Source organism: Caenorhabditis elegans, chromosome III (assembly GCF_000002985.6).
Source record: "Caenorhabditis elegans chromosome III".
NCBI lineage: Eukaryota > Metazoa > Nematoda > Chromadorea > Rhabditida > Rhabditidae > Caenorhabditis > Caenorhabditis elegans.
The window spans coordinates 11237060-11257276 of NC_003281.10; the positions used below are offsets into that span (position 1 = coordinate 11237060).

The 20217-nt window shown below is 33.2% G+C and overlaps 3 protein-coding genes and 1 non-coding gene across 7 annotated transcripts; all 4 read left to right on the forward strand.

Moving 5' to 3' along the window:
- The first annotated feature begins 83 nt into the window (after window positions 1–83).
- aakb-2 (Association with the SNF1 complex (ASC) domain-containing protein) lies at window positions 84–2145 on the forward strand. Its single transcript, NM_067045.3, has 3 exons — window positions 84–244; window positions 306–700; window positions 752–2145. The coding sequence occupies exons 1-3, from the start codon at window positions 92–94 to the stop codon at window positions 1026–1028; spliced, it is 825 nt and encodes a 274-aa protein (NP_499446.1). The 5' UTR covers window positions 84–91; the 3' UTR covers window positions 1029–2145.
- Y47D3A.35 lies at window positions 1392–1500 on the forward strand. The gene has a single exon (NR_101855.1). It is a non-coding gene; the product is annotated as an Unclassified non-coding RNA Y47D3A.35 (non-coding RNA).
- A 5915-nt stretch (window positions 2146–8060) lies between the features above and the next one.
- On the forward strand, window positions 8061–15222 carry rsks-1 (Ribosomal protein S6 kinase beta). The gene is made up of 6 exons (NM_067046.4): window positions 8061–8316; window positions 9296–9359; window positions 9792–9950; window positions 10959–11995; window positions 13037–13380; window positions 14033–15222. The coding sequence occupies exons 1-5, from the start codon at window positions 8252–8254 to the stop codon at window positions 13362–13364; spliced, it is 1653 nt and encodes a 550-aa protein (NP_499447.2). The 5' UTR covers window positions 8061–8251; the 3' UTR covers window positions 13365–13380; window positions 14033–15222.
- Window positions 15223–15331: 109 nt separating this feature from the next.
- Window positions 15332–19590, forward strand: Y47D3A.32 (uncharacterized protein). Of its 4 annotated transcripts, none has more exons than NM_001268184.3 (3): window positions 15332–15463; window positions 18775–18885; window positions 19348–19588. In NM_001268184.3, exons 1-3 carry the CDS (start codon window positions 15414–15416, stop codon window positions 19544–19546), a joined length of 360 nt encoding a protein of 119 aa, NP_001255113.1. In that variant the 5' UTR covers window positions 15332–15413; the 3' UTR covers window positions 19547–19588. The 4 variants fall into 4 exon arrangements, with proteins under 4 accessions (NP_001255113.1, NP_001255114.1, NP_001255116.1 ...); NM_001268185.3 differs by having other exon boundaries at window positions 15368–15463; window positions 18778–18885; NM_001268187.4 differs by having other exon boundaries at window positions 15406–15463; window positions 19360–19574.
- Window positions 19591–20217: the final 627 nt, after the last annotated feature.

Below are 20217 nucleotides of genomic sequence, written 5' to 3' on the forward strand. Positions count from 1 at the left end.
GTCGGTTTTTCCGAGATTTCTCACATTTTTTCAATTCTCAATCTTCTTTCCACCTTATTTCATCGATTTATTGCGAAAATTCCAGAAGAAAATGGGCAACAATCAGTCTGGAGGGCCCGACGCCCGCTATGGAGGCCCAAACGACAAGGCGGGCCTCCGAAGGCATCGGATGATGAGCGAAACGGCAAAAATCGCCGGACAAGTACTCCCGAACCCGGATGGAGGACCGCCGATGATTTTTGATGTGAGATTTTCACAAAAAATCCCAAAAATTCCTTTTTTAAATTATTTTTCAATATTTTCAGGACGGAAATGAGGACAAATCCGGCGAATGCCCAGTGGTATTCCGCTGGAGTTTCACACAAAACGCACAGCCACGTGTCGTCCATATCGTTGGATCATGGGATAACTGGCAGACGCGGATCCCGATGGTAAAGTCGACAAACGACTTTTCGACAATCATCGACCTGCAACCCGGACAATACGAGTACAAATTCCAAGTGGACGGCTCGTGGGTCGTCGACGATAATCAGGGAAAGGCACAGGACGTTCATGGAAATGAGAACAATATGATCAATATTCAAGACTCGGATTTTGCAGTTTTCGAAGCGCTGGATGAAGACTTCCAGTCATCTACAGCCGGGGAGGTGCTCCGTGGCGAGTCGGAGAGCACCAAGAATCATGATACTCCGAATGACAGGTGAGAAAACTTCAGAAATGTTCACTAAAAAACTAAAAAAAACTTTTTCAGAGAGCTCGAAAAACTGCGCTCCTTCACCCAAGAGATCCCATCAATGGATATGCTTCGGAAGGCAGCCGGACCACCAGTAATTCCACCACAACTCATGCAGGTGCTTCTCAACAAGGAGACGCCCGAGTCATGCGATCCGAATGTGCTGCCGGAGCCGAATCATGTGATGCTCAACCACATGTACGCGCTCTCCATCAAGGACAGCGTTATGGTGCTCTCATCGACGCAACGCTATCGCAAGAAGTTCGTCACCACTCTTCTCTACAAGCCTGTCTAACTGTTTTTCTTGTTTTGTGGGGTTTTTTGTTGAAAAAAATCGAAAAAAATGCCCTGACTAATCAGCGATTAGCTCCGCCCACTATTGAACCAATCATACTGCGGTACGGTTTTTCCTATTTTTAATTCAAAATTTCTTGATTTCGCTCGATTATATTCTTTTAAAAAAAGTGTTTTTAACTATTTTTAAATAGAAATCTACCATTTTTCCCAAAATATAGCCTTTTTTGTCTCTATTTCTGAAAAAAATTAAGCAAAACGACATAAACTTATCGTTTTGCATCATCTTTTTTCAGGAATAAAGACAAAAATTGTTGTTTTCCGTTGCAAAATTCGGGGAAAAAAACCGAAAAAAAATCGATTAAACACAAAAAGACAGCAAAAACCGCGCCATGGGGTTGTGATTGGTTGAAAAGTGGGCGGAGCTAAGCCCTGATTGGTCGTGCTTCAAAATTGAAAAATCTCGATTTTTTTGGATTTTTTGTAGAAAAATCTTGATTTTTCAAGCTCCCGAGACCAAAGTTCCAAAATTTTCTCCCACTCTTTAGTTTTTGTATTATAGTCGCCTCTTTTTCCCCCATTAATTTTCTTTCTGTTCTATTTCCAATAGTGTTTTAAGAAACGAAAAACGTCGTAGCCAACTCTTATTTAATACGGTCTGCCCCCTTGGAACCCACTTTTACCACACTACCAATCAGCTGAGTGTATATACCAATTCTCAATGTTTCCCTGCCCCTTTTCTTCTTCTTCTACTTCCAACAGCTTTATTTTTCCTATTTTTCTCGTATTTTTCTTGGGCTTTCATGTAGGCGACCTCCGCCTGCCTCCCGCCAAAAATTCACGTCAAAACGCAGAGAATAGGCAAAAGTGAGGCGGACAGGTTTCAGGCAGACGTCTGAAACCGCGCCTGCCTACCATGGAAGCCCTAATTTTTGAAATCAGTTTCTTTTAAAAAATCCACTGTGAATAATTTGACATTCCAATTTGTTCACCATCTCCCTCGTTTCTTGTTTTTTTTTCCACTTTCTTTTTTGATTTTTTTTTATTTTTTTCGCCTCAAAAAAGATTCTGTCTCGTAGTTTTCTGTCCCTTTAATACATTTTTCATCGATTTTTCCCCTTTTGCTGGCTTGAGCTACAGTAGCCGTTTCGCACGGTACTTGTATATCTATGTTTGTGTGTGTTTTTTTTTAATTGAAAATTGTGCTCGCCCACGCTTGATGCTTTTAGTGCTTTTTAATCATTTTTTAGCTGAAAATCTTCGTCATTTGACTCTGTAACTGCGAATTTCGATTTTTTGCGACAAAAATAGGGATTTTTAGCTAAAAAATCCCACGTTTAGTCGTTTTTTTTAGGAAAAAATTCACCAAAACTAAATTTGCACTGAAAATAAACTTCAAAATGCGGATTTTTAGGCCAAAAAATAATAAAATCAATGATTTTCTGATCAAAAAAATCGATTTCAGAGCGGAAATTTGCCTGAAACTCGTAAAATGTATACCAAAATCGAAATTTAACTAAAAATCCACATAAAAATGCAGATTTTAATCTAAAAATCGTTCAAATTACCTTTTTGTCAGTAGAAAATCGAATTTTCATTGAAAAAACCGATTTCAGAGCGAAAAACCATAAAATTCCCTACAAAAAACGGGCTTTTGCAAGCTAAAAATTCGATTTTTAGCCGATTTTCTAGTGAAAATCACTCTATTTTCATGTTTTTCACTGAGATTTTGAGCATTTTCACTTTTAATTCGATTAGTTTCCACACATTTTGGCAACAAAAAAGAAAAAAGCCAGCGTTATTTGTTTATTTTCGAACATTTTTCGCCTCGTTTTTACTTTTTTTTTCGTTCTGTTTTCTGTTTTTCCTCGTGTCGCGAAGCAATTGTTTTTGTTTTTTTCGGTCTCTTTCAGTTGACTTTTCCTTCTCCTCTGCCACCAGCCAACAACAACAAATATGCCAAAGAGAACTGGATTTCGATGTGTTATTTTCATCGTTTTTTCGCTGAAATTCGCCGTTTTGAGCTCGAAAAATGAATTTTTGGAGAAAAAAAGCTTTAAAAAATTAGCAAAAAATTGAAAACCTTGAAAAATTGCCAAAAACAGAGGTTTTTGACTCAATTTTTCGAGTTAAAATGATTAAAACTTGCCAAAAAATCAGATTTTAACTTGAAATTAGGAAAAACTTATATTTTAAAGTCAAAACTTGACTTTAAAATATCAATTCTAAATAATTTTAAGCTAAAATCTAGTTGAAACGCAAGTTTTAAATGTTTAAATTCAAAAATTGATTCGAAAAACTCAATTTTTGACTATTTTCCAAGGTTGTCAAATTTTTTTGCTAATTTTTTAGCGAAAAAAAGTGGAAGATTACTTTTTTTGTCTACATTAACAAAAATATCTGCAAAAATTTGATTAAATACTAAAAAATTGCAATTCCCTAGTTTCTAACTGTTTAAATTCAAAAATTGCTTTTAAAAAAACTCAATTTTTGGCTATTTTTCAATGTTTTCACATTTTTTTGCTATTTTTTAGCAAGAAAAGTGGAAAATTACTTCTTTTTTTAATCTACATTAACAAAAATATTTTTGAAAATTAGATTAAACACTAAAAAATGTCCAGAAATTAGTAAAATTCGAGATAATTTGTAGTATTGTAGTTATTTTCAATGTTCACTGATAAAACGTCAAAACAATAATAAAAGCGACGAATTTTTGAATTTCAATATCAAAATTTCAAAAAAAAAAAACAAAAACACACTTTTTTTTTTGGAAAATTTTGGATTAAATCGATTTTTATCGATTTTGGATCATTGCAACCTGCCCTCCACTGATTAGATTCTAATTATCAGTGACACAAATGTCCTTCTCATGTACTATACTCCAGCAGTCTGCGTCTCTCTCCCTCCGATTGACTGGTTTTTTTCTTGAAGTGACACTAACTAACGAACCGAATTTACACTACTTTTCTTCTCCATCGAAACTATTTTACAACGTTTCTCACTTTTCGAAATAAGTAAGAGTAATAGGAATCTGTGAAAGTTGTGAAAGTTTTCAGATTAGATCGCTAGTTAGGCTTTTTAGTTATATAAGTAGTTACCAGTGGCGGATTTTTTTTGACTAATGACTAATTCGATGACTTTCTGTTTTAATTTAGTTTTCTGAATTCCGAAATATTCCCAAAATGCGATTTTTCAATTTCGGAAAAATCGATTTTAAAACACAAAATCACTGTCTATGGTCTCGGCTCGACCGGGTGTACGGTAGTTTTTGTTTTTGCGTTTTTCTAACGTGAAATCGGCAAAAACAATGTTTTTTCGTCAATGTTTCTCTTCAATTCGGCAATTTTCCTCGTTTTTTGCCGTTTTTGAAAGATACAATTCTTCTGTGCAATTTGCCAATTTTCCTCTGAAATTAGGCAATTTTCCCGTGCAGATCGGCAATTTTCCCTACTATTCGGCAATGTTCCTAGTTTTTACGCCGTTTTTGTAAGAACCAATTTTTATTTGAAATTCGGAAATTTTCCTGTGCAATTCTACAATTTTCCTGCAGTTCCGCAATTTTCCTATACAGTTCGGCAATTTTTCTAGTTTTTTACGCCGTTTTTAATAGGAAGAATTTTCTGTGCAAATCGGCAATTTTCCAGTACAATTTGCCAATTTTCCTAGTTTTTACTCTTCCTAATAATCCAAATTCCTTGTTGCTTCCCCATCTGCTCCGTCATCATTTCCTCCTCATCAGGCGTTGTCAAGGTGAAAGCCGTGTGAATTCACACGCGTAAACAAGCATTCGTGATTCATTTCCCATTTCAGGACTCTTACTAGTTGCTCTTTCTTCTTTTTCTATTCAGAGAATTTCTGTTGTACTAATACTGCAACTTTCACTTTCTCTCCCTTTGTAGTCTCGCCGAACTATCGCAGCTACTGTTGGCCGGGCGTTTAGTCAGAGTACAAGCGACAGAGAATAGATTATCAAGTTGGAGTGAATGCCAATAAAACTATTACCGATAAGAAGTCTCTCACAAATTTCGAATAGTGGAAATTTGCGATTTTTTGTGGTAGACAACTTGGAAGTTAATAATTTTCCTCTGGAAAATTCATCGAAAATCGGCGAAAACTAAGGTTTTCATTGGCTTGCCCAACCGATTGCTTAGTATTTCCAAAAAAACCGGCAAATTGGAGGAAATGCAAGAAAAGAAGCATTTTACGGCAAAATTGCTTATTCTTAATTGGTTTTTCATCGGCTTCTGTCGAGTTTGCCAAGTTTTTGCCAAAAACTTTCAATTTCTGAAATTGCTTATTGATCGCTCGATAACAATTGATACAGCGACAAGTGACCTATAAAAAGTTTGGTCTTTTTACACTTTGCAAAGTTCTCTTTTTTTCGACAAGCCCGGTTTGCAGCCACTGATTAGCCGGAGCGGCTGTTCGGCGAGCAGGTGAAGGCTCACTAGATGACTCCGGAAGAGAATTTGTTCATTGCAAATTTCGCTCGTTTTTGTCTTTATTCTAAATTTCGCGTTTTTACGGGCTTTTGAAGCTGTAAAATGACTCAAAACCGCCGAGAAACCGATTTTAACACCGACAAAATCACTGTCCCTGGTCTTGACACGACCGGGTGTACGGTAGTATTTTGTTTTCGTGTTTTTTGAAATCGGCAAGCAAAGCTCGAATTTTCCCGTGCAATTCACCAATTTTCCCGTGCAATTCGGTAATTTTCCACTGCATTTCGGCAATTTTCCAGTGTAATTCGGCAATTTTCCAGTGCAATTCGGCAATTTTCCCGTGCAATTTGGCAATTTTCCAGTGCAATTCGGCAATTTTCCCGTGCAATTTGGCAATTTTCCAGTGCAATTCGGCAATTTTCCCGTGCAATTTGGCAATTTTCCAGTGCAATTCGGAAATTTTCCATTGCAATTCGGCAATTTTCCAGTGCAATTCGGCAATTTTCCAGTGTAATTCGGCAATTTTCCCGTGCAATTCGGCAATTTCCAGTGCAATTCGGCAATTTTCCCGTGCAATTTGGCAATTTTCCAGTGCAATTCGGCAATTTTCCCGTGCAATTTGGCAATTTTCCAGTGCAATTCGGAAATTTTCCATTGCAATTCGGCAATTTTCCAGTGCAATTCGGCAATTTTCCAGTGTAATTCGGCAATTTTCCCGTGCAATTCGGCAATTTTCCCGTGCAATTCGGCAATTTCCAGTGCAAATCGGATGATTTTTCTCGTTTTCTCGCAATTTTTAAAAGAAAACCCAAAGTTTTTCAAAAATTTCAATCGAAATTTGATAATTCGAACCATGCGAAAAAGCGTGAATTTGTAATTCTCTCTGAATTGTTGCAAACCGCGGGTGGGGGGAGTGAAAAACGAGAGAAAGACGCTCCCCAATACAATATAGACACCATCAAATTTAAAGAGACGGATGCGCTTGCTCTGTGTCTCTTCTCTCTCTCTCTCACTTTTTTGGTTGAAGGGACGTTTCTATGTCTCTTTCTCTCTCTCTCATCTCTCTGGTTAGGTTGATCGTTCTCTGGTGCACTCTGTCGATTGACGTACTATTTCTTGTGTATGTGTCACCTCCCCAGTGTCCGTCCGCAGGTTTCTCTTCGCTTACACCAGACCACCTTTCCACGCTTTGTGTCAAATCAGCACTATCGATTGATTTGAACTTTTTTTTTTGGAATTTTTTTTCTGGTGGGGGGATTTTCGACCAATTTAAGTTAAAAATTTAAAACAAACTTTTTTTCAAAAAATAAACTTTTCGGTTTAAAATTATAAGAGTATTTTAAATAGTTGACTTTTAAAATTCTTTTGCGAAATTTGAAAATATCGAAAAAAAAAAATTCTTTTTCTCCTGTCATATCTTTAATTTGACGACTTTTTCTCGAAAAAATACCAATAAATTCGGTAAATTTCCGTTTTTAGTGAACAAAAAATACATTTTCTCTGAAAAATACAGGAAAATTCCGTTTTTGGTGTAAAAACCGAATTTTTAATAACAATTTTGTTTAAATTTAACGGATTTTTGAGTTTTTTTTTTAATGACATGAAATAATTTTTCTAAAATTTGTTAAAAGTGAAATTATCAAGAAAATGCTCTGAAAAACTCCGATTTCTCGGATTTGTTAATCGAAAAACGGAAAATCCGAAATTTTTGGTATTTTTCAGAAAAAAAGCGATAAAAATCTTATTTTTTTCCGCTAAAACTGGAAATTTTCGGGATTTTTCAAAAAAAAAATCGATTTTTTTTTGTTTTGAAAATTGAAATGATTGCTTCTAAAAATAAATGTTCTAGTTTTAATTTAACTTTAAATTATTTATTATTGATATTTTTTTATTAAAAGTGACGAAATATTACCGCAAATTCCCCATGTGATCATTATTTTCTGAACAAATGATGACATAAAAAACACCTGATCTCCCGGGAGAGGGGTCGAAAAACACTTTTTTTTGTTGTTTGAGAAAATACCAGAACACTTTGGAATTTCGCAACGACGAAATCAAATCTTTTAGGCTTCTTATAGTTTCTTATCGCCAAAAAATTGATTGAAAAGTGATAATGGAGACAGTTTTTTCTCGTTTTTGCCACGATTTGTGTGCTTTGAAACTGAAAAAAGTCAATTTTTCAGTGAAAAACGGAAAAAATTACGAATTTTCTTGTTTTTTTGTTTCGGAAAAAATTCATTATTTTATAAATTTTATATTTAAAAATTGACTTTTAATATATACAATAATTTCCATTTTAGACTCTTTTTTTTCTTTTAATTGTCATTTAAAAAAAACCTGAAATTTCAAAAAAAAAATCGATTTAAAAGGAGGATTTTTCTTTTAATTGCAAATTAAATATAATTTTCCACATTTCAAAATGCACGAAAAAAAAATCAAAAATTTAAAAATTCCCAGAAATCGACAGAAAAATGTGTTTTTTTTGTGCGTTTATTTCTATTATTAATTATCGTATCTCTGTATCTCTCTATCTTTTTCACAAAAATCAATCGATATTCCCATTATCTTAATAATTTTTTACCTTCTTGCAGGTTATACGAACCAATTTATATATTGTACACATTTGGATGGGCTGATCTCTTTGGAAACACACACCACTCCGTGCTGCTCCAAATTATCACTGCTTTTTTCCTTATTAATTACAAAAAATACAAATATCTATAATAGTACCTAATTAATTTTTTTTGTGATAAAAAATCCACAAAAACACGAAAAAAAAACGATGGCTGACGTGTTCGAGTTCGAGCTGGAAGGCCACGAGTCACAGGCATCGCCACAGCGTCATGCGTGAGTTTTTTTTTTTGGGTAAAAACATACAAATTGTGGGGAAAATCGGTTTTTTGCTTTAAATTTTCTGCGAAAATTGATGAAAAATTGCAGATTTTTCGTATTATAAAGTCAAAATCTGTACAGTTATAATAAAATTGATAAAAATTGAAGTTTCTGTAAAAACTTGTTAAAAACTTTAAAGGTGTTTTCACGAAAAATTTAAAATTTGCACTGGTTTTCAGGTTTTTGTTATCGAAAAAATGCTAAAATTTCGAATATTCCACAAAATTTTTCGGTTTTTTGAAAAAATTCAGATTTTTCCGACAAATTCGAAATCTGCAGTTTTTTGGAGAAAATAATTGCATTTTCAAATTTTCTACAATTATTGTAGAAAACTGGTGAAAATTTCGATTTTTTCCAACTAAAATTGTGATTTTCTGGAATTTTAGATTGAAAAATGACATTTTCGACTGTCAAAAACTGTTTTCTGAGCTGAAATATGCTAACTTTAACAAAAAAAATTTTTTCATAATTTTCGGAATTTCCGAACATTCCACAATTTTTCAAAAAAATTTACAGTAAAATTTTTTATCTTAAAAATCATTTTCTAATTTAAAAAATTCATTTTTTTTCAATTTTCCGATTGCACCAATGATCAGTGCTTTGTGTCATTAATCAGGTGATAACAGAGAGGAAACTACAGAAAATTGACATTTTTTAGACTAGAAAGTGGATTTTTTTGGTGAATTTTTCAAAAATTTGCGGAAAAATAAGCGAAATACAGAAAATTCGGGTTTTTCAAATTTTATCAATTTTATTCGAAAACTGTGCGGATTTTGACTTGAATAATTTTAAAAATTGGAAAATTCGCAATTTTCCATCAATTTTTTTTTGGAAAAAAAAATCTAAAAGAAAGCGTTTTTTTCTTCAAAACTGTGTGTTAAAAGCGAAAAATGGCTGAAAACTTAGAAAAAAATGTTTTTAATTTTTATTTCAGATATCACTATGACAACTGCACGGAAATCATGGAGGACGATCACATGTACAGCAATGTTGCTGATGTATGGTTTTTTGACAAGTTTGAGAGCTAAAAAAATCTATTTCCCATGCGAATATTAAGAAAATTCACGATTTTTGCCGTTTTTGACGGTCAAAAACGCTGAAATTCGCCCCGAAAATGCAAAATTTTTGCCACTTTCCCAGCTTATTACCTCAAAACTAAAAAATTGTGAAATTTCACCATTTCTCACTATTTTGCCGGCTTCTGACAATTTCAACGTTGCTGAAACGCTGAAATTTGCCGAAAAATAGTTTAAAATTATATTTCTGTGGTTTCTGTGCCTTTATCCTTATTGTCGACTGGAATTCTGGTATTCTCGGCTGAAAATGCAATAAATACCGTATTCCGGCCAACAATTTGCCAATAGAGCACATTTACCACTGGAGATGCGGAAGCTATGCTCAAATTTTAATTTTTTTTCTCATTTTTCCAGGGACAAATTTCTGCTCCACCGCCGAGCTCATCGTATATGGAGGATCCGATGATGGAATCGATTCAACTGTGTGCCAGTGCAATTAATCCACCAAATGTTCGTGTTGGACCCGAAGATTTTCAGCTTTTGAAAGTTCTTGGCAAGGGAGGATATGGAAAGGTTCGAAAATTGTCGTTTTTCTCAAGAAAAAAATTAAAAATTGTAATAAAGTTACTAAAAAACTGAAAAAATCCATTTTTAGCACTAAAAATGCTGAATAAATAAAAAATTTTAAAAAAATTAGCAAAAACTCAGATTTGGACTTTTTTGCGAAACTTCTACAGAGAAAACCATGAGAAACGTTGAATTTTCGATAAAAACCTGTAGAAAAACTCCAAAAATCAGCTTAAATGCGAAAAAATTACAATTTTGCTGCAAAACCCTGTAAAATAATTTCCACAGAAAGTACATTAAAAAAAATAAAAATCTTACTAGAAATTACTAAAAATTACAATTTTGATATTAAAACCTCTGACTTCCTTTTTTGATTAAAAATTCTACAAATTTCTTTTTTCTTTTCTCTGGAAAACCTGGAAAAATGTCAATTTCAATTTTTCACTCAAAAAAAGCCCAAAATCGCAACAGAAAAAAAATCAATTTCGCCTAAAAAATTTAAATTCTGTAAACTTCAATTTTTCCCAAAAAAAATGTGCGACAGAATATTAAATATGGTCAAAATCGCCCGAAAAATGTGAAAATTCTGAATTTCCAAAAAAAAAATCCACCTAAACCCTGAAAAAACCTTTTAAATTATGCGAAAAACGAAAATTACCATTAAAAAGCGGGGGAAAAAACATCAATTTTCAAAAAAAAACTCCGAAAAAATGAATTCAAAAAATTGAAAAAAAAAACTTTTTTCGTAATTACAATTTTATAAATTTCATTAAAAAATTTCCAAAATCGTAAAAAATCCAATTCCTACAAAAAAAGTGAAAGTTTTCAATTTTTTGCAAAAATTAACAGAAAAATCGCCTTAAAAAACAAAATGTTGTAAATTTCAAATTTTTGAGCAAAAACGAAAATAAAATCGAAAAAATTGAATTTTAATACAAAACCCACCTGAAAACCTTCTGAAAAAAAACACTTATTTTCTTAGTACAATTCTATAAATTTTTCAACAAATTCCAGGTATTCCAAGTGCGAAAAACGACGGGCTCCGACAATGGCCAAATCTTCGCGATGAAAGTGCTCCAAAAAGCGACAATTGTCAGAAATCAAAAGGATACAGCTCACACGAAAGCCGAACGAAACATTCTTGAAGCAGTCAAGTCTCCGTTTATTTGTGATTTATTGTACGCATTTCAAACCGGTGGAAAACTGTATTTAATCCTTGAATATCTATCTGGCGGCGAATTATTCATGCATTTGGAGCGAGAAGGAATGTTCATGGAGAACGTCGCAAAGTTCTATCTCTCGGAAATCGTCGTCTCTCTGGAGCATCTTCATCAGCAAGGAATCATCTATCGAGATTTGAAGCCAGAGAATATCCTTTTAGACGCCTATGGACACGTTAAGCTCACAGATTTTGGTCTTTGTAAGGAGGAAATCGAGGGAGATCAGAAGACTCACACATTCTGTGGAACTATCGAATACATGGCACCGGAGATTCTGATGCGTTGTGGACATGGAAAAGCTGTTGATTGGTGGAGCCTCGGAGCTCTGATGTTTGACATGCTCACTGGTGGACCACCGTTTACCGCTGAAAATCGCCGAAAAACGATTGACAAAATCCTGAAGGGACGGCTTACTCTGCCGGCCTATTTGTCGAATGAGGCTCGAGATTTGATCAAGAAGCTTTTGAAACGCCATGTGGATACCCGGCTCGGCGCGGGTCTCAGTGACGCGGAAGAGATCAAAAGTCATGCGTTTTTCAAGACTACGGACTGGAACCTGGTCTACGCACGGCAGCTTGAAGCCCCATTCAAGCCGAATATAGAGAACGACGAGGATACGTCGCTGTTTGACGCGCGTTTCACAAAAATGACGCCGGTCGATTCGCCGTGTGAGACGAATTTCAGTTTGAATGGTGATAATCCGTTTGTGGGATTCACCTATGTCGCACCGTCTGTGTTGGAAATGATGAATAAGGGAGGACATGGTGGAATTTCGGTGGCACATTTGGCTTCGTCTATGTCGAGAGCTGGTGCTGCGAAGAGCCCGAGAAAGTGCGTGGAATTTGTGGGAAATTTTTGCGAAAAAATTCGAATTTTTAGAAAAAATCGCCGAAAAAAAAAAACTGAAAAACTTAGAAAATTTGCTTTAAAAACTGTTAAATTGGTATTTTTTAGAAAAAATTGCCAAAAAAAAATTTCAAAAAAATTATGAAAAAAAGAACAGAAAAATAGGCATTTTTCGAAGAAAATGCCGAAAAAGGAAAATTGGAATTTTTTATTCAAGAAATCGCCATAAAAATTGGAATTTTTATCCGAGAAATGCTAAGAAAATCTGAAAAAATCGGATTTTTTCTAAAGAAATCGCAAAAAAAAAGGTTTTTTTTTTCCAAATAAATGAATTACCAACGAAAAAATCTAAAAATTGAATTTTTTCGAAGAAATTCTCATAAAATCAGAAAAATTGGATTAAAAAAAAAAAAGAATAATTTACCAAAAAAATCTGAAAACTTCGAATTCTTAGAGAAAATTTTCTTTAAAATTTAATTTCCGCATTTTTTTGGGAAATTTCTTAAAGCTCCAAAAAAGCAAATTTAAGGAAATGTATCAGTATCAGACTTTCAGAAATTTCCCTAAAATTATGGAAAATTCCAACAAAAAAAAAGGAAAAATGGAATCTTTTGAGGAAATTGTGAAAAAATTGGAATTTTTTGAAGAAAATTCCGAAAAATTGGAATTTATAGGAAATTGTCGAAAAAAAAGAAAAGAAAAATTGACTTTTTTCAAAAAACTGCTTCAAAAAATCTGAAAATATATTTAAGAAATTAACAATCTCCAAAAAAAAAAAGTACAATAAAAAATAATTCCAAGCCCGGTAGAGAAAGTCCAATTAAAGAAAAATTACTATAAATTTACCGAAAATTTTCTTTAAAATTTGAAAAAAAGATCAGTTTTTAGCAATAATTTTTTGAATTGCCAATTTACTAAAAAAAATCCCGAAAAAAATTTAAAAAAGCCTTTTTTATGCAATTTTTCTTAAATTTAAAATTTCTCCAAGTATATGAAAAATCCCAAAAATTTGGAATTTTTTTTCAGGCCAGGAGACCCAGAAACGGCGAGCATTCTTCACGGTGGTCACTCGAATTTGTTCGGTCACGGACCAAATAGTGAAGCCCCACAGGCTTTTGGATACGGAATTGGTAGTCAAATGACTACTACTACTGCTGGAGGAGCAGGAATTCAACAGCCATATCAATCATTTAGTGGTGGATATCCAGAAGATGATGCAATGGATACATCTACACCACGTGCTAGTGAAAGTCGTGAAACTACTACTGGAAATGGATCTACTACGACGACAAGACCATCAAATGTTGGAAGTTCTGCGTCAACACCTATTCCATTGCCGAAAAGGGTGATGTAAATGTGTGGGCGGAAAGGTGCGGAAAATTCAAATTTCCCCGAAAAACTTACAAAAATTGGAGTTTTCGTAAAAATTCCACGAAACAATTGTGAAAATCAATTTTTTCACCAAAATTCACCTTTTTTCCATGGAAAAAGCTGCGAAAATTCATAATTTGTACAGAAACTGATTCAATTCTCAACTTTGCATAAATTTTGATCTAAAAATTGAAATTTTCGCGCGGAAAAATTACAAATATAGCGTGGAAATTGTTTTTTTTTTCCTACCCATGAAAACACAGTTTTTTGTGGAAATTCCATTATTTTTGTGTAGAAAAATATTGAGAAATGACTTTTTGGAATGAAAATTGCTTTAAAAAAATTGATACAAAAGGTGTAAATTTTTTTTAAGAAAAAACATGCAAAAAAGGGTGAAATCAGTGAGAATTGCCGATTTTAAGCCGAAAAAATTCAATTTTTGAGAAAAATGTGTAATAAATTGTAAAAATTAATTTTTCAAAAAAATTGTAAAAATTCGATTTAAAAAAACCGAAAAAAGCGGAGAATTTCCACTTTTTTTTGGAAATTATTTTTTAATGGAAATTGAAAAAAGTAAAGTTATTTACTAGAAATTTATTTTCACATTAAATTTCACAACACGAAAAATGTAATACAAGTTTTTTTTTTCAGAAAATTGCCACACACACACACCTCTACACAAAATGCTCAATATTCATTCATGCTTCTTCTCCTTAACGTGTCGTTGTTCTTCCACTTTTTCTGAAAATTTTCACACAAATTTTCGAATTTCTTGTATCCATTTTTCGTTCGTTCGTTATTTTTTTTATTAACTTTACACTCTTAATGCCGATTTTTTTAAAAGGCGCTTCATCATCCCACCAGAGATTACGATCTGTGTGGACCTCCCGCGGGGACCAATTTCATGTGAAAATTTCGAAAAAAATTGATAATTTTGGCACTTTTTACCCCTAAAATTGAGTCTCGGCAGGGGGGTCGAATAAATACGGAGGTACTTTAATCTCTGGCTTGTTTTCATGTTTGGGATTCTTTTTTCTCTTTTATGCGCTCACTTTTTTTTCGTTCTTTACTCGTTTTTTTTTGTCTTTTTCGTGTAATTTTCCCTGTTAGCTCCCCTTTTTTTCGATAGAGCGCATTTGCATTTTGGAATTTTCAAAAAAATTTGAAATTTGCTTTTTTGCCGGGAAAAATTGACTCAAAACTCGAAATTTTGAAAAAATCTTAATTTCAGCTTTTTAAAAACAATTTTTCTGAAAAAATATCTCCAGAAATTTTTTCAAATTAATCTGAAATTTTGGGGTAAAAATTACAAGTTTTTCTTTAAATTTTTTTAGGATTTTCCGTGAAATTCACAATTTTTTCTTGAAAAACCGCACTCTTGGATTTTTTTGTCTTAAATTCAAAAATTTCGATTATAAAATTGCAAAAAAAAACCATTAAAGCAAACGCGCTCCACCGAGAAATCTTCAAGGGATACACACACACTTTATGCCGGGATTACGGTAGTCATTTTTGCTCATTTTTTTTGCTCTCCTTCCCCCAACTCGAACCACTATATTTGCTTCCTACCAACCCAACCCCTTTCGAGTATTATCTCGTGATATTCAATGTTTTCTTTATTACTATTATTATTAAATTTTCTTGTTGTTGTTGTTGTGAACAACCACCTCCCTTCCACCTCCCAAAATCAAAAGTGCCTTTTATAGCTCTGAAAACATTTGCCTTATTTTGTTCGAATTTCTTTTCTGAAAATTAAAAAACCACCGCAAAAAATCCCATTTTCCACAAAAAAAACCTTTTTTTTGTTAATTTTGGGCCAAATAAAGATGAATAGGTTTGACAATTATCGAGGAGATTCTACCTGAAGAGTGAGTTTTTTTTTAACACAGAGTGTAACAAATCGATCAAATAAAAAAGAAAGATAGCCCCCTTTTGATAAGGAGGACGTCTTCTTTCCAATGATAATCGGAAACAATCATTCCTTTTTTGAAACAGAAAATCAAAAAATTATTGATTTTTTTTCTATAAAAATATGGCAACTTTTATGGAAGGAGAAATTATCGAGGAGATTCTACATGAAGAGTGAGTTTTTTTTGAATTTCGGTTAAAATTGGAAAAAATTTTTCACCGAATTTATCGATTTTTATTCATGAAAATGGAATTTCGCAGGTGGCCGAGTTTTCTTTTTCGGCGGCTACGCTACAAAAGGCCGAGAAAAATTGATGAACGCGAAAAAACGATGGCCGAGAAAAATTGATGGCCTAGAAAAATTGATGGCCTAGAAAATTGATGGCCTAGAAAAACATTGATGGCCTAAAAAAATTGATGACCTAGAAAAATTTATGGCTGAGAAAAATTTATGGTCGAGAAAAATTTATAGCCGAGAAAATTGATGGCCTAGAAAAAAACATTGATGGCCTAGAAAAATTGATGGCCTAGAAAAATTGATGACCTAAAAACATTGATGACCTAAAAACATTGATGGCCTAGAAAAAACATTGATGACCTAGAAAAAACATTGTTGACCCAGAAAAATTGATGGCCTAGAAAATTGATGGCCTAGAAAAACATTGATGGCCTAAAAAAATTGATGACCTAGAAAAATTTATGGCTGAGAAAAATTTATGGCCGAGAAAAATTTATAGCCGAGAAAATTGATGGCCTAGAAAAAAACATTGATGGCCTAGAAAAATTGATGGCCTAGAAAAATTGATGGCCTAAAAACATTGATGACCTAAAAACATTGATGGCCTAGAAAAAACATTGATGACCTAGAAAAAACATTGATGACCCAGAAAAATTGATGGCCTAGAAAAATTGATGACCTAAAAACATTGATGACCTAAAAACATTGATGGCCTAGAAAAAACATTGATGACCTAGAAAAAACATTGATGACCCAGAAAAATTGATGGCCTAGAAAAATTGATGACCTAAAAACATTGATGACCTAAAAACATTGATGGCCTAGAAAAAACATTGATGACCTAGAAAAAACATTGATGACCCAGAAAAATTGATGGCCCAGAAAAATTGATGGCCTAGAAAAATTGATGGCCTAGAAAAATTTATGGCTGAGAAAAATTTATGGCCGAGAAAAATTTATAGCCGAGAAAATTGATGGCCTAGAAAAAAACATTGATGGCCTAGAAAAATTGATGGCCTAGAAAAATTGATGACCTAAAAACATTGATGACCTAAAAACATTGATGGCCTAGAAAAAACATTGATGACCTAAAAACATTGATGGCCTAGAAAAAACATTGATGACCTAGAAAAAACATTGATGACCCAGAAAAATTGATGGCCCAGAAAAATTGATGGCCTAGAAAAATTGATGGCCTAGAAAAATTGATGGCCTAGAAAAATTGATGGCCTAGAAAAATTTATGGCCGAGAAAAATTGATGACCGAGAAAAAATTTGTGGCCTAGAAAAATTGATGGCTGAGAAAAATTTTTGGCTTAGAAAAATTGATGGCCTAGAAAAATTGATGACCGAGAAAAATTGATGGCCTAGAAAAACTTATGGCCTAGAAAAATTTATAACCTAGAAAAATTTATGGCCGAGAAATGATTGATGGCCTAGAAAAATTGCCTAGAAAAAAGAAAAATCGGCCTCCATGACCTAGAAAAATTGATGGCGATCAAAAATTGTGGGCCGAGTTTTTTATTTCTCGCGGCCAAGTTACACGAAGGCCCCGCCCCTTTCTTGGTCAGTTTTCGAAAATATTATAATTTCTGCCTAGAATGAGGCGGGGCTTATCCGGACACGCCCATTTTTCCAAAAATTTTGAAAGTTCAAAGACTTTAAACACCATAAGGTAAATAGACTAAAATTATTTTTTAGAAGTTTTTTAGAAGCTCCGCCCATTTCTTGGTTACCTTCTCAAAATTGATACGAACATTTTTGCAATTAATTTAAATAGTTGTGTACTCCACGTGGGAAACAACTTTTTTGGAAATATTTTTTTTGGTTTTTTTTGTACTCCACGTGGAGAATAACAAATACAATTTATGTCTCGAGTCATATTTTTCTGCGCAAAAACAGCAGGAACTCGTGATTCAATTTATATTTCATTTTCTTCGATGGAGGTGTGGTCAGTCACTTTGCCCGAGAAAATATTTTTGTTTTTTCAAAAAAAAAAAATACTCTCATGCTCATCTTTTTCAATTTTCAATTGAGTTCATTTCCATTTCTCGAGGCTATCGAGGCTTAAAAATCTGTTTTTCAGTGAAAAACTTGAAGATCTTTGTTTTTTCGAAAATTTCTTGAGTTCCTGAATGTCTAATGCGATGAGAATGCAAAAAAACTATAAATAAAAATTTTTGGCACCCCGCGGGTTCGAACCCCGGTGTTGAGATTGGTAGATGTTAAAAATCGCACTGAGCCATTTTGGCGAAATTTGACGGTTTTTATATTTTTATTGAAATTCGTTATGTGTAAAGCATTACAAATGCAAGAAAAAATAAATAAAAAATTTTCGGCACACCGCGGACTCGAACCCTGGTGATCAGATTGGCAGATGTTGAAAATCGCACTGAGCCATTCGGTCAAAAATTGATTTTTGGTGCTTTTTCCGGGGAATTTCAGGCATTTTTTCTTTCTTTTTTATTTTAAGGGTTAGAAAAACATAGATTTCGCCTATAATCTACCGGAAAACTCAAATTTCCACCAACTTTAAACTATTTTTGACCTATGTACGTATGTTTCAACTTGCAAACATTTTTCTCAATATTATCACAAGTTTTTTCTATTATATTGATACAAAAATTTCCGGTTCAAGAATCACAAGGTTTCTTTTTTATTTCTAGAGAAAGTTAGAGAGATTCTAGACGAAAAAGGGATACCGAAACTTCTAATAGAAACGGTTTTTATTATTTGATAGTTCAAACTTCAAAGTTGGTCGAATAAGTCTTTTTGTATCATGCTGTTAATGTGTAGTCCTCGTGGAAAATTGTTTAATAAAAAAAAATTCTCAAATTTTCGAGAAAAAATTGGAAAATTGAAGCTTTGAAACTTGCCCACGCGGACTGCAAATTTGAAAAAATAAAAATGCTAACTTTTGCTCAAATTTTCATACAAAAACTTCAAAAATCATGTGTTACATATCTATTGAAAACTTTGAAAAACGTTAAACGAGAAAATTCCAAAAAAAAATCCTCTTGTCCACGCAGACTACACCATGGCTTAACCTAAAATTGTCAATTTCTGCCAGTTTTTGAAGTTATTTTTGCATTTTTTTGGCGAAATTATTGTAGTTTCCATTGTGTAATCGAATTTCTGACCAATGACGTAAATTCAAAAACAGAAAAAATATAGTTTTTCCCGGCCAATAATTTCAAATTCATATTTTCTCACATTCTAAATATATAAATATATTCCATTTTTCAAGCAGTATTGTCATCATGAACGAGACGATTATTGTTGACATGTGGAATGTGAACGCAACGACTGGACCAACTATTATTTCAGCGAAAAAGGAGCAATTGTATGAGTCATTGATGTGAGTTTGACGGCAAAAACTGTAATTTTCAGCTGTCGTTATTGATTTTTATTTGAAATAATTGTTTAATTCGGTTTCAGCGCAATATTTTACTCCTAAAACATTTTTTCCTGAGCTTCTAGCTCATTTTTCAGGAAATTTCGGGTTACGTAGCTTCAGAAATACGCAAACGCCGAAAAAATGTGGCTAAAGGCTGAAAATTTGATTTTTGGGTAATGCTAGGGCGCTGAATTCGAATTTCAAACTTAGATTTGTCTAGAACAACTGATTTACATCAAAATTGAGTTTTCTGGGATTACTGTAGCTTCGCAAGTACGCAAACATCGAATTTCACGAAAATTGATGGCTAAGGGCTGAAAATTAGGTTCTAGAGTAATTTTAAGGTGTTTAATTCAAATTTTACACTGAAAATTGAAGAAAAACAATAGAACTTGCAAAAATTCGAACATCTACGAATTTCAGACTTTCTGGCAGTGCTATAATTTTCATTTTGCTGGCAATATTAATCCTTTACTACATAAAAACTTCTCGTTACTATCGTCACTGGTGGCGTGGACGTCAATGTGAAAAAGCGGCGAAAAAAGAGGAAAAAGCGAGATTGAAGGCAAAAGTTGAACGAGAGAAGTTGGAACAGGAGGATGAGGAAGAATATTCGGTTTAATTCGGATTTTTCACGAATGAATAATAAAAATAGTACTTTATATATTTTGTTCGGTTTTTCAGGAAAAAGTTAAATTTTTTTAATTTCGCGCCTAAGTTTCAAAATTTTTCAAATTTTTTGTAGTTTTTTTTTTAGGAAATGGAATTTTTAGAATTTCGCGCTAAAATTATCGAATATTTAAATTTTATGAGATTGGTGCAACATTTTTCGAAAAAAAACTTTAAACTTAAATTTTTGAATTTAGCGCCAAAAGTTTTCATAAACAGCATATTTGACGCGCAAAATATCTCGTAGCGAAAACTACAGTAATCCTTAAAATGACTAATGTAGCGCTTGTGTCGATTTAAGGACACGATTTTCGAAATGAAAAAAATTAGTTTCTTCGTATCATTTTAATGCATATTCTACCGACAGATCGATCTCGTAAACCGACTCTAGCGCTACAGTAGTCACTTAAAAAATTACTGTAGTTTTCGCTACGAGATATTTTGCGCGTCAAATATGTTGTGCAATACGCATTTTCAAAATTTTGTGTTATAATTAATATTTCTCTCAAAATTGTTAATTTGTTGAGATTACCTCCAAACTTTTCGAAATGTTTGAATTTTGGCCCTAAATTTTTTGAAATCGAGTTTTTTTTCAAAGGCTTTGATTGTTATTTTGCGCCAAAA

Bases quoted from the DNA above. Each gene is read 5' to 3' on its own strand.
- aakb-2 (NM_067045.3), top strand. From the start codon at position 92: ATGGGCAACAATCAGTCTGGAGGGCCCGACGCCCGCTATGGAGGCCCA. The intron at 245-305 runs GTGAGATTTTCA...CAATATTTTCAG, and splicing joins GACCGCCGATGATTTTTGAT to GACGGAAATGAGGACAAATC. The intron at 701-751 runs GTGAGAAAACTT...AAACTTTTTCAG, and splicing joins CATGATACTCCGAATGACAG to AGAGCTCGAAAAACTGCGCT.
- rsks-1 (NM_067046.4), top strand. From the start codon at position 8,252: ATGGCTGACGTGTTCGAGTTCGAGCTGGAAGGCCACGAGTCACAGGCA. The intron at 9,951-10,958 runs GTTCGAAAATTG...AACAAATTCCAG, and splicing joins GCAAGGGAGGATATGGAAAG to GTATTCCAAGTGCGAAAAAC. The intron at 11,996-13,036 runs GTGCGTGGAATT...ATTTTTTTTCAG, and splicing joins GCTGCGAAGAGCCCGAGAAA to GCCAGGAGACCCAGAAACGG.
- Y47D3A.32 (NM_001268184.3), top strand. From the start codon at position 15,414: ATGGCAACTTTTATGGAAGGAGAAATTATCGAGGAGATTCTACATGAA. The intron at 15,464-18,774 runs GTGAGTTTTTTT...CCATTTTTCAAG, and splicing joins GAGGAGATTCTACATGAAGA to CAGTATTGTCATCATGAACG. The intron at 18,886-19,347 runs GTGAGTTTGACG...TACGAATTTCAG, and splicing joins CAATTGTATGAGTCATTGAT to ACTTTCTGGCAGTGCTATAA.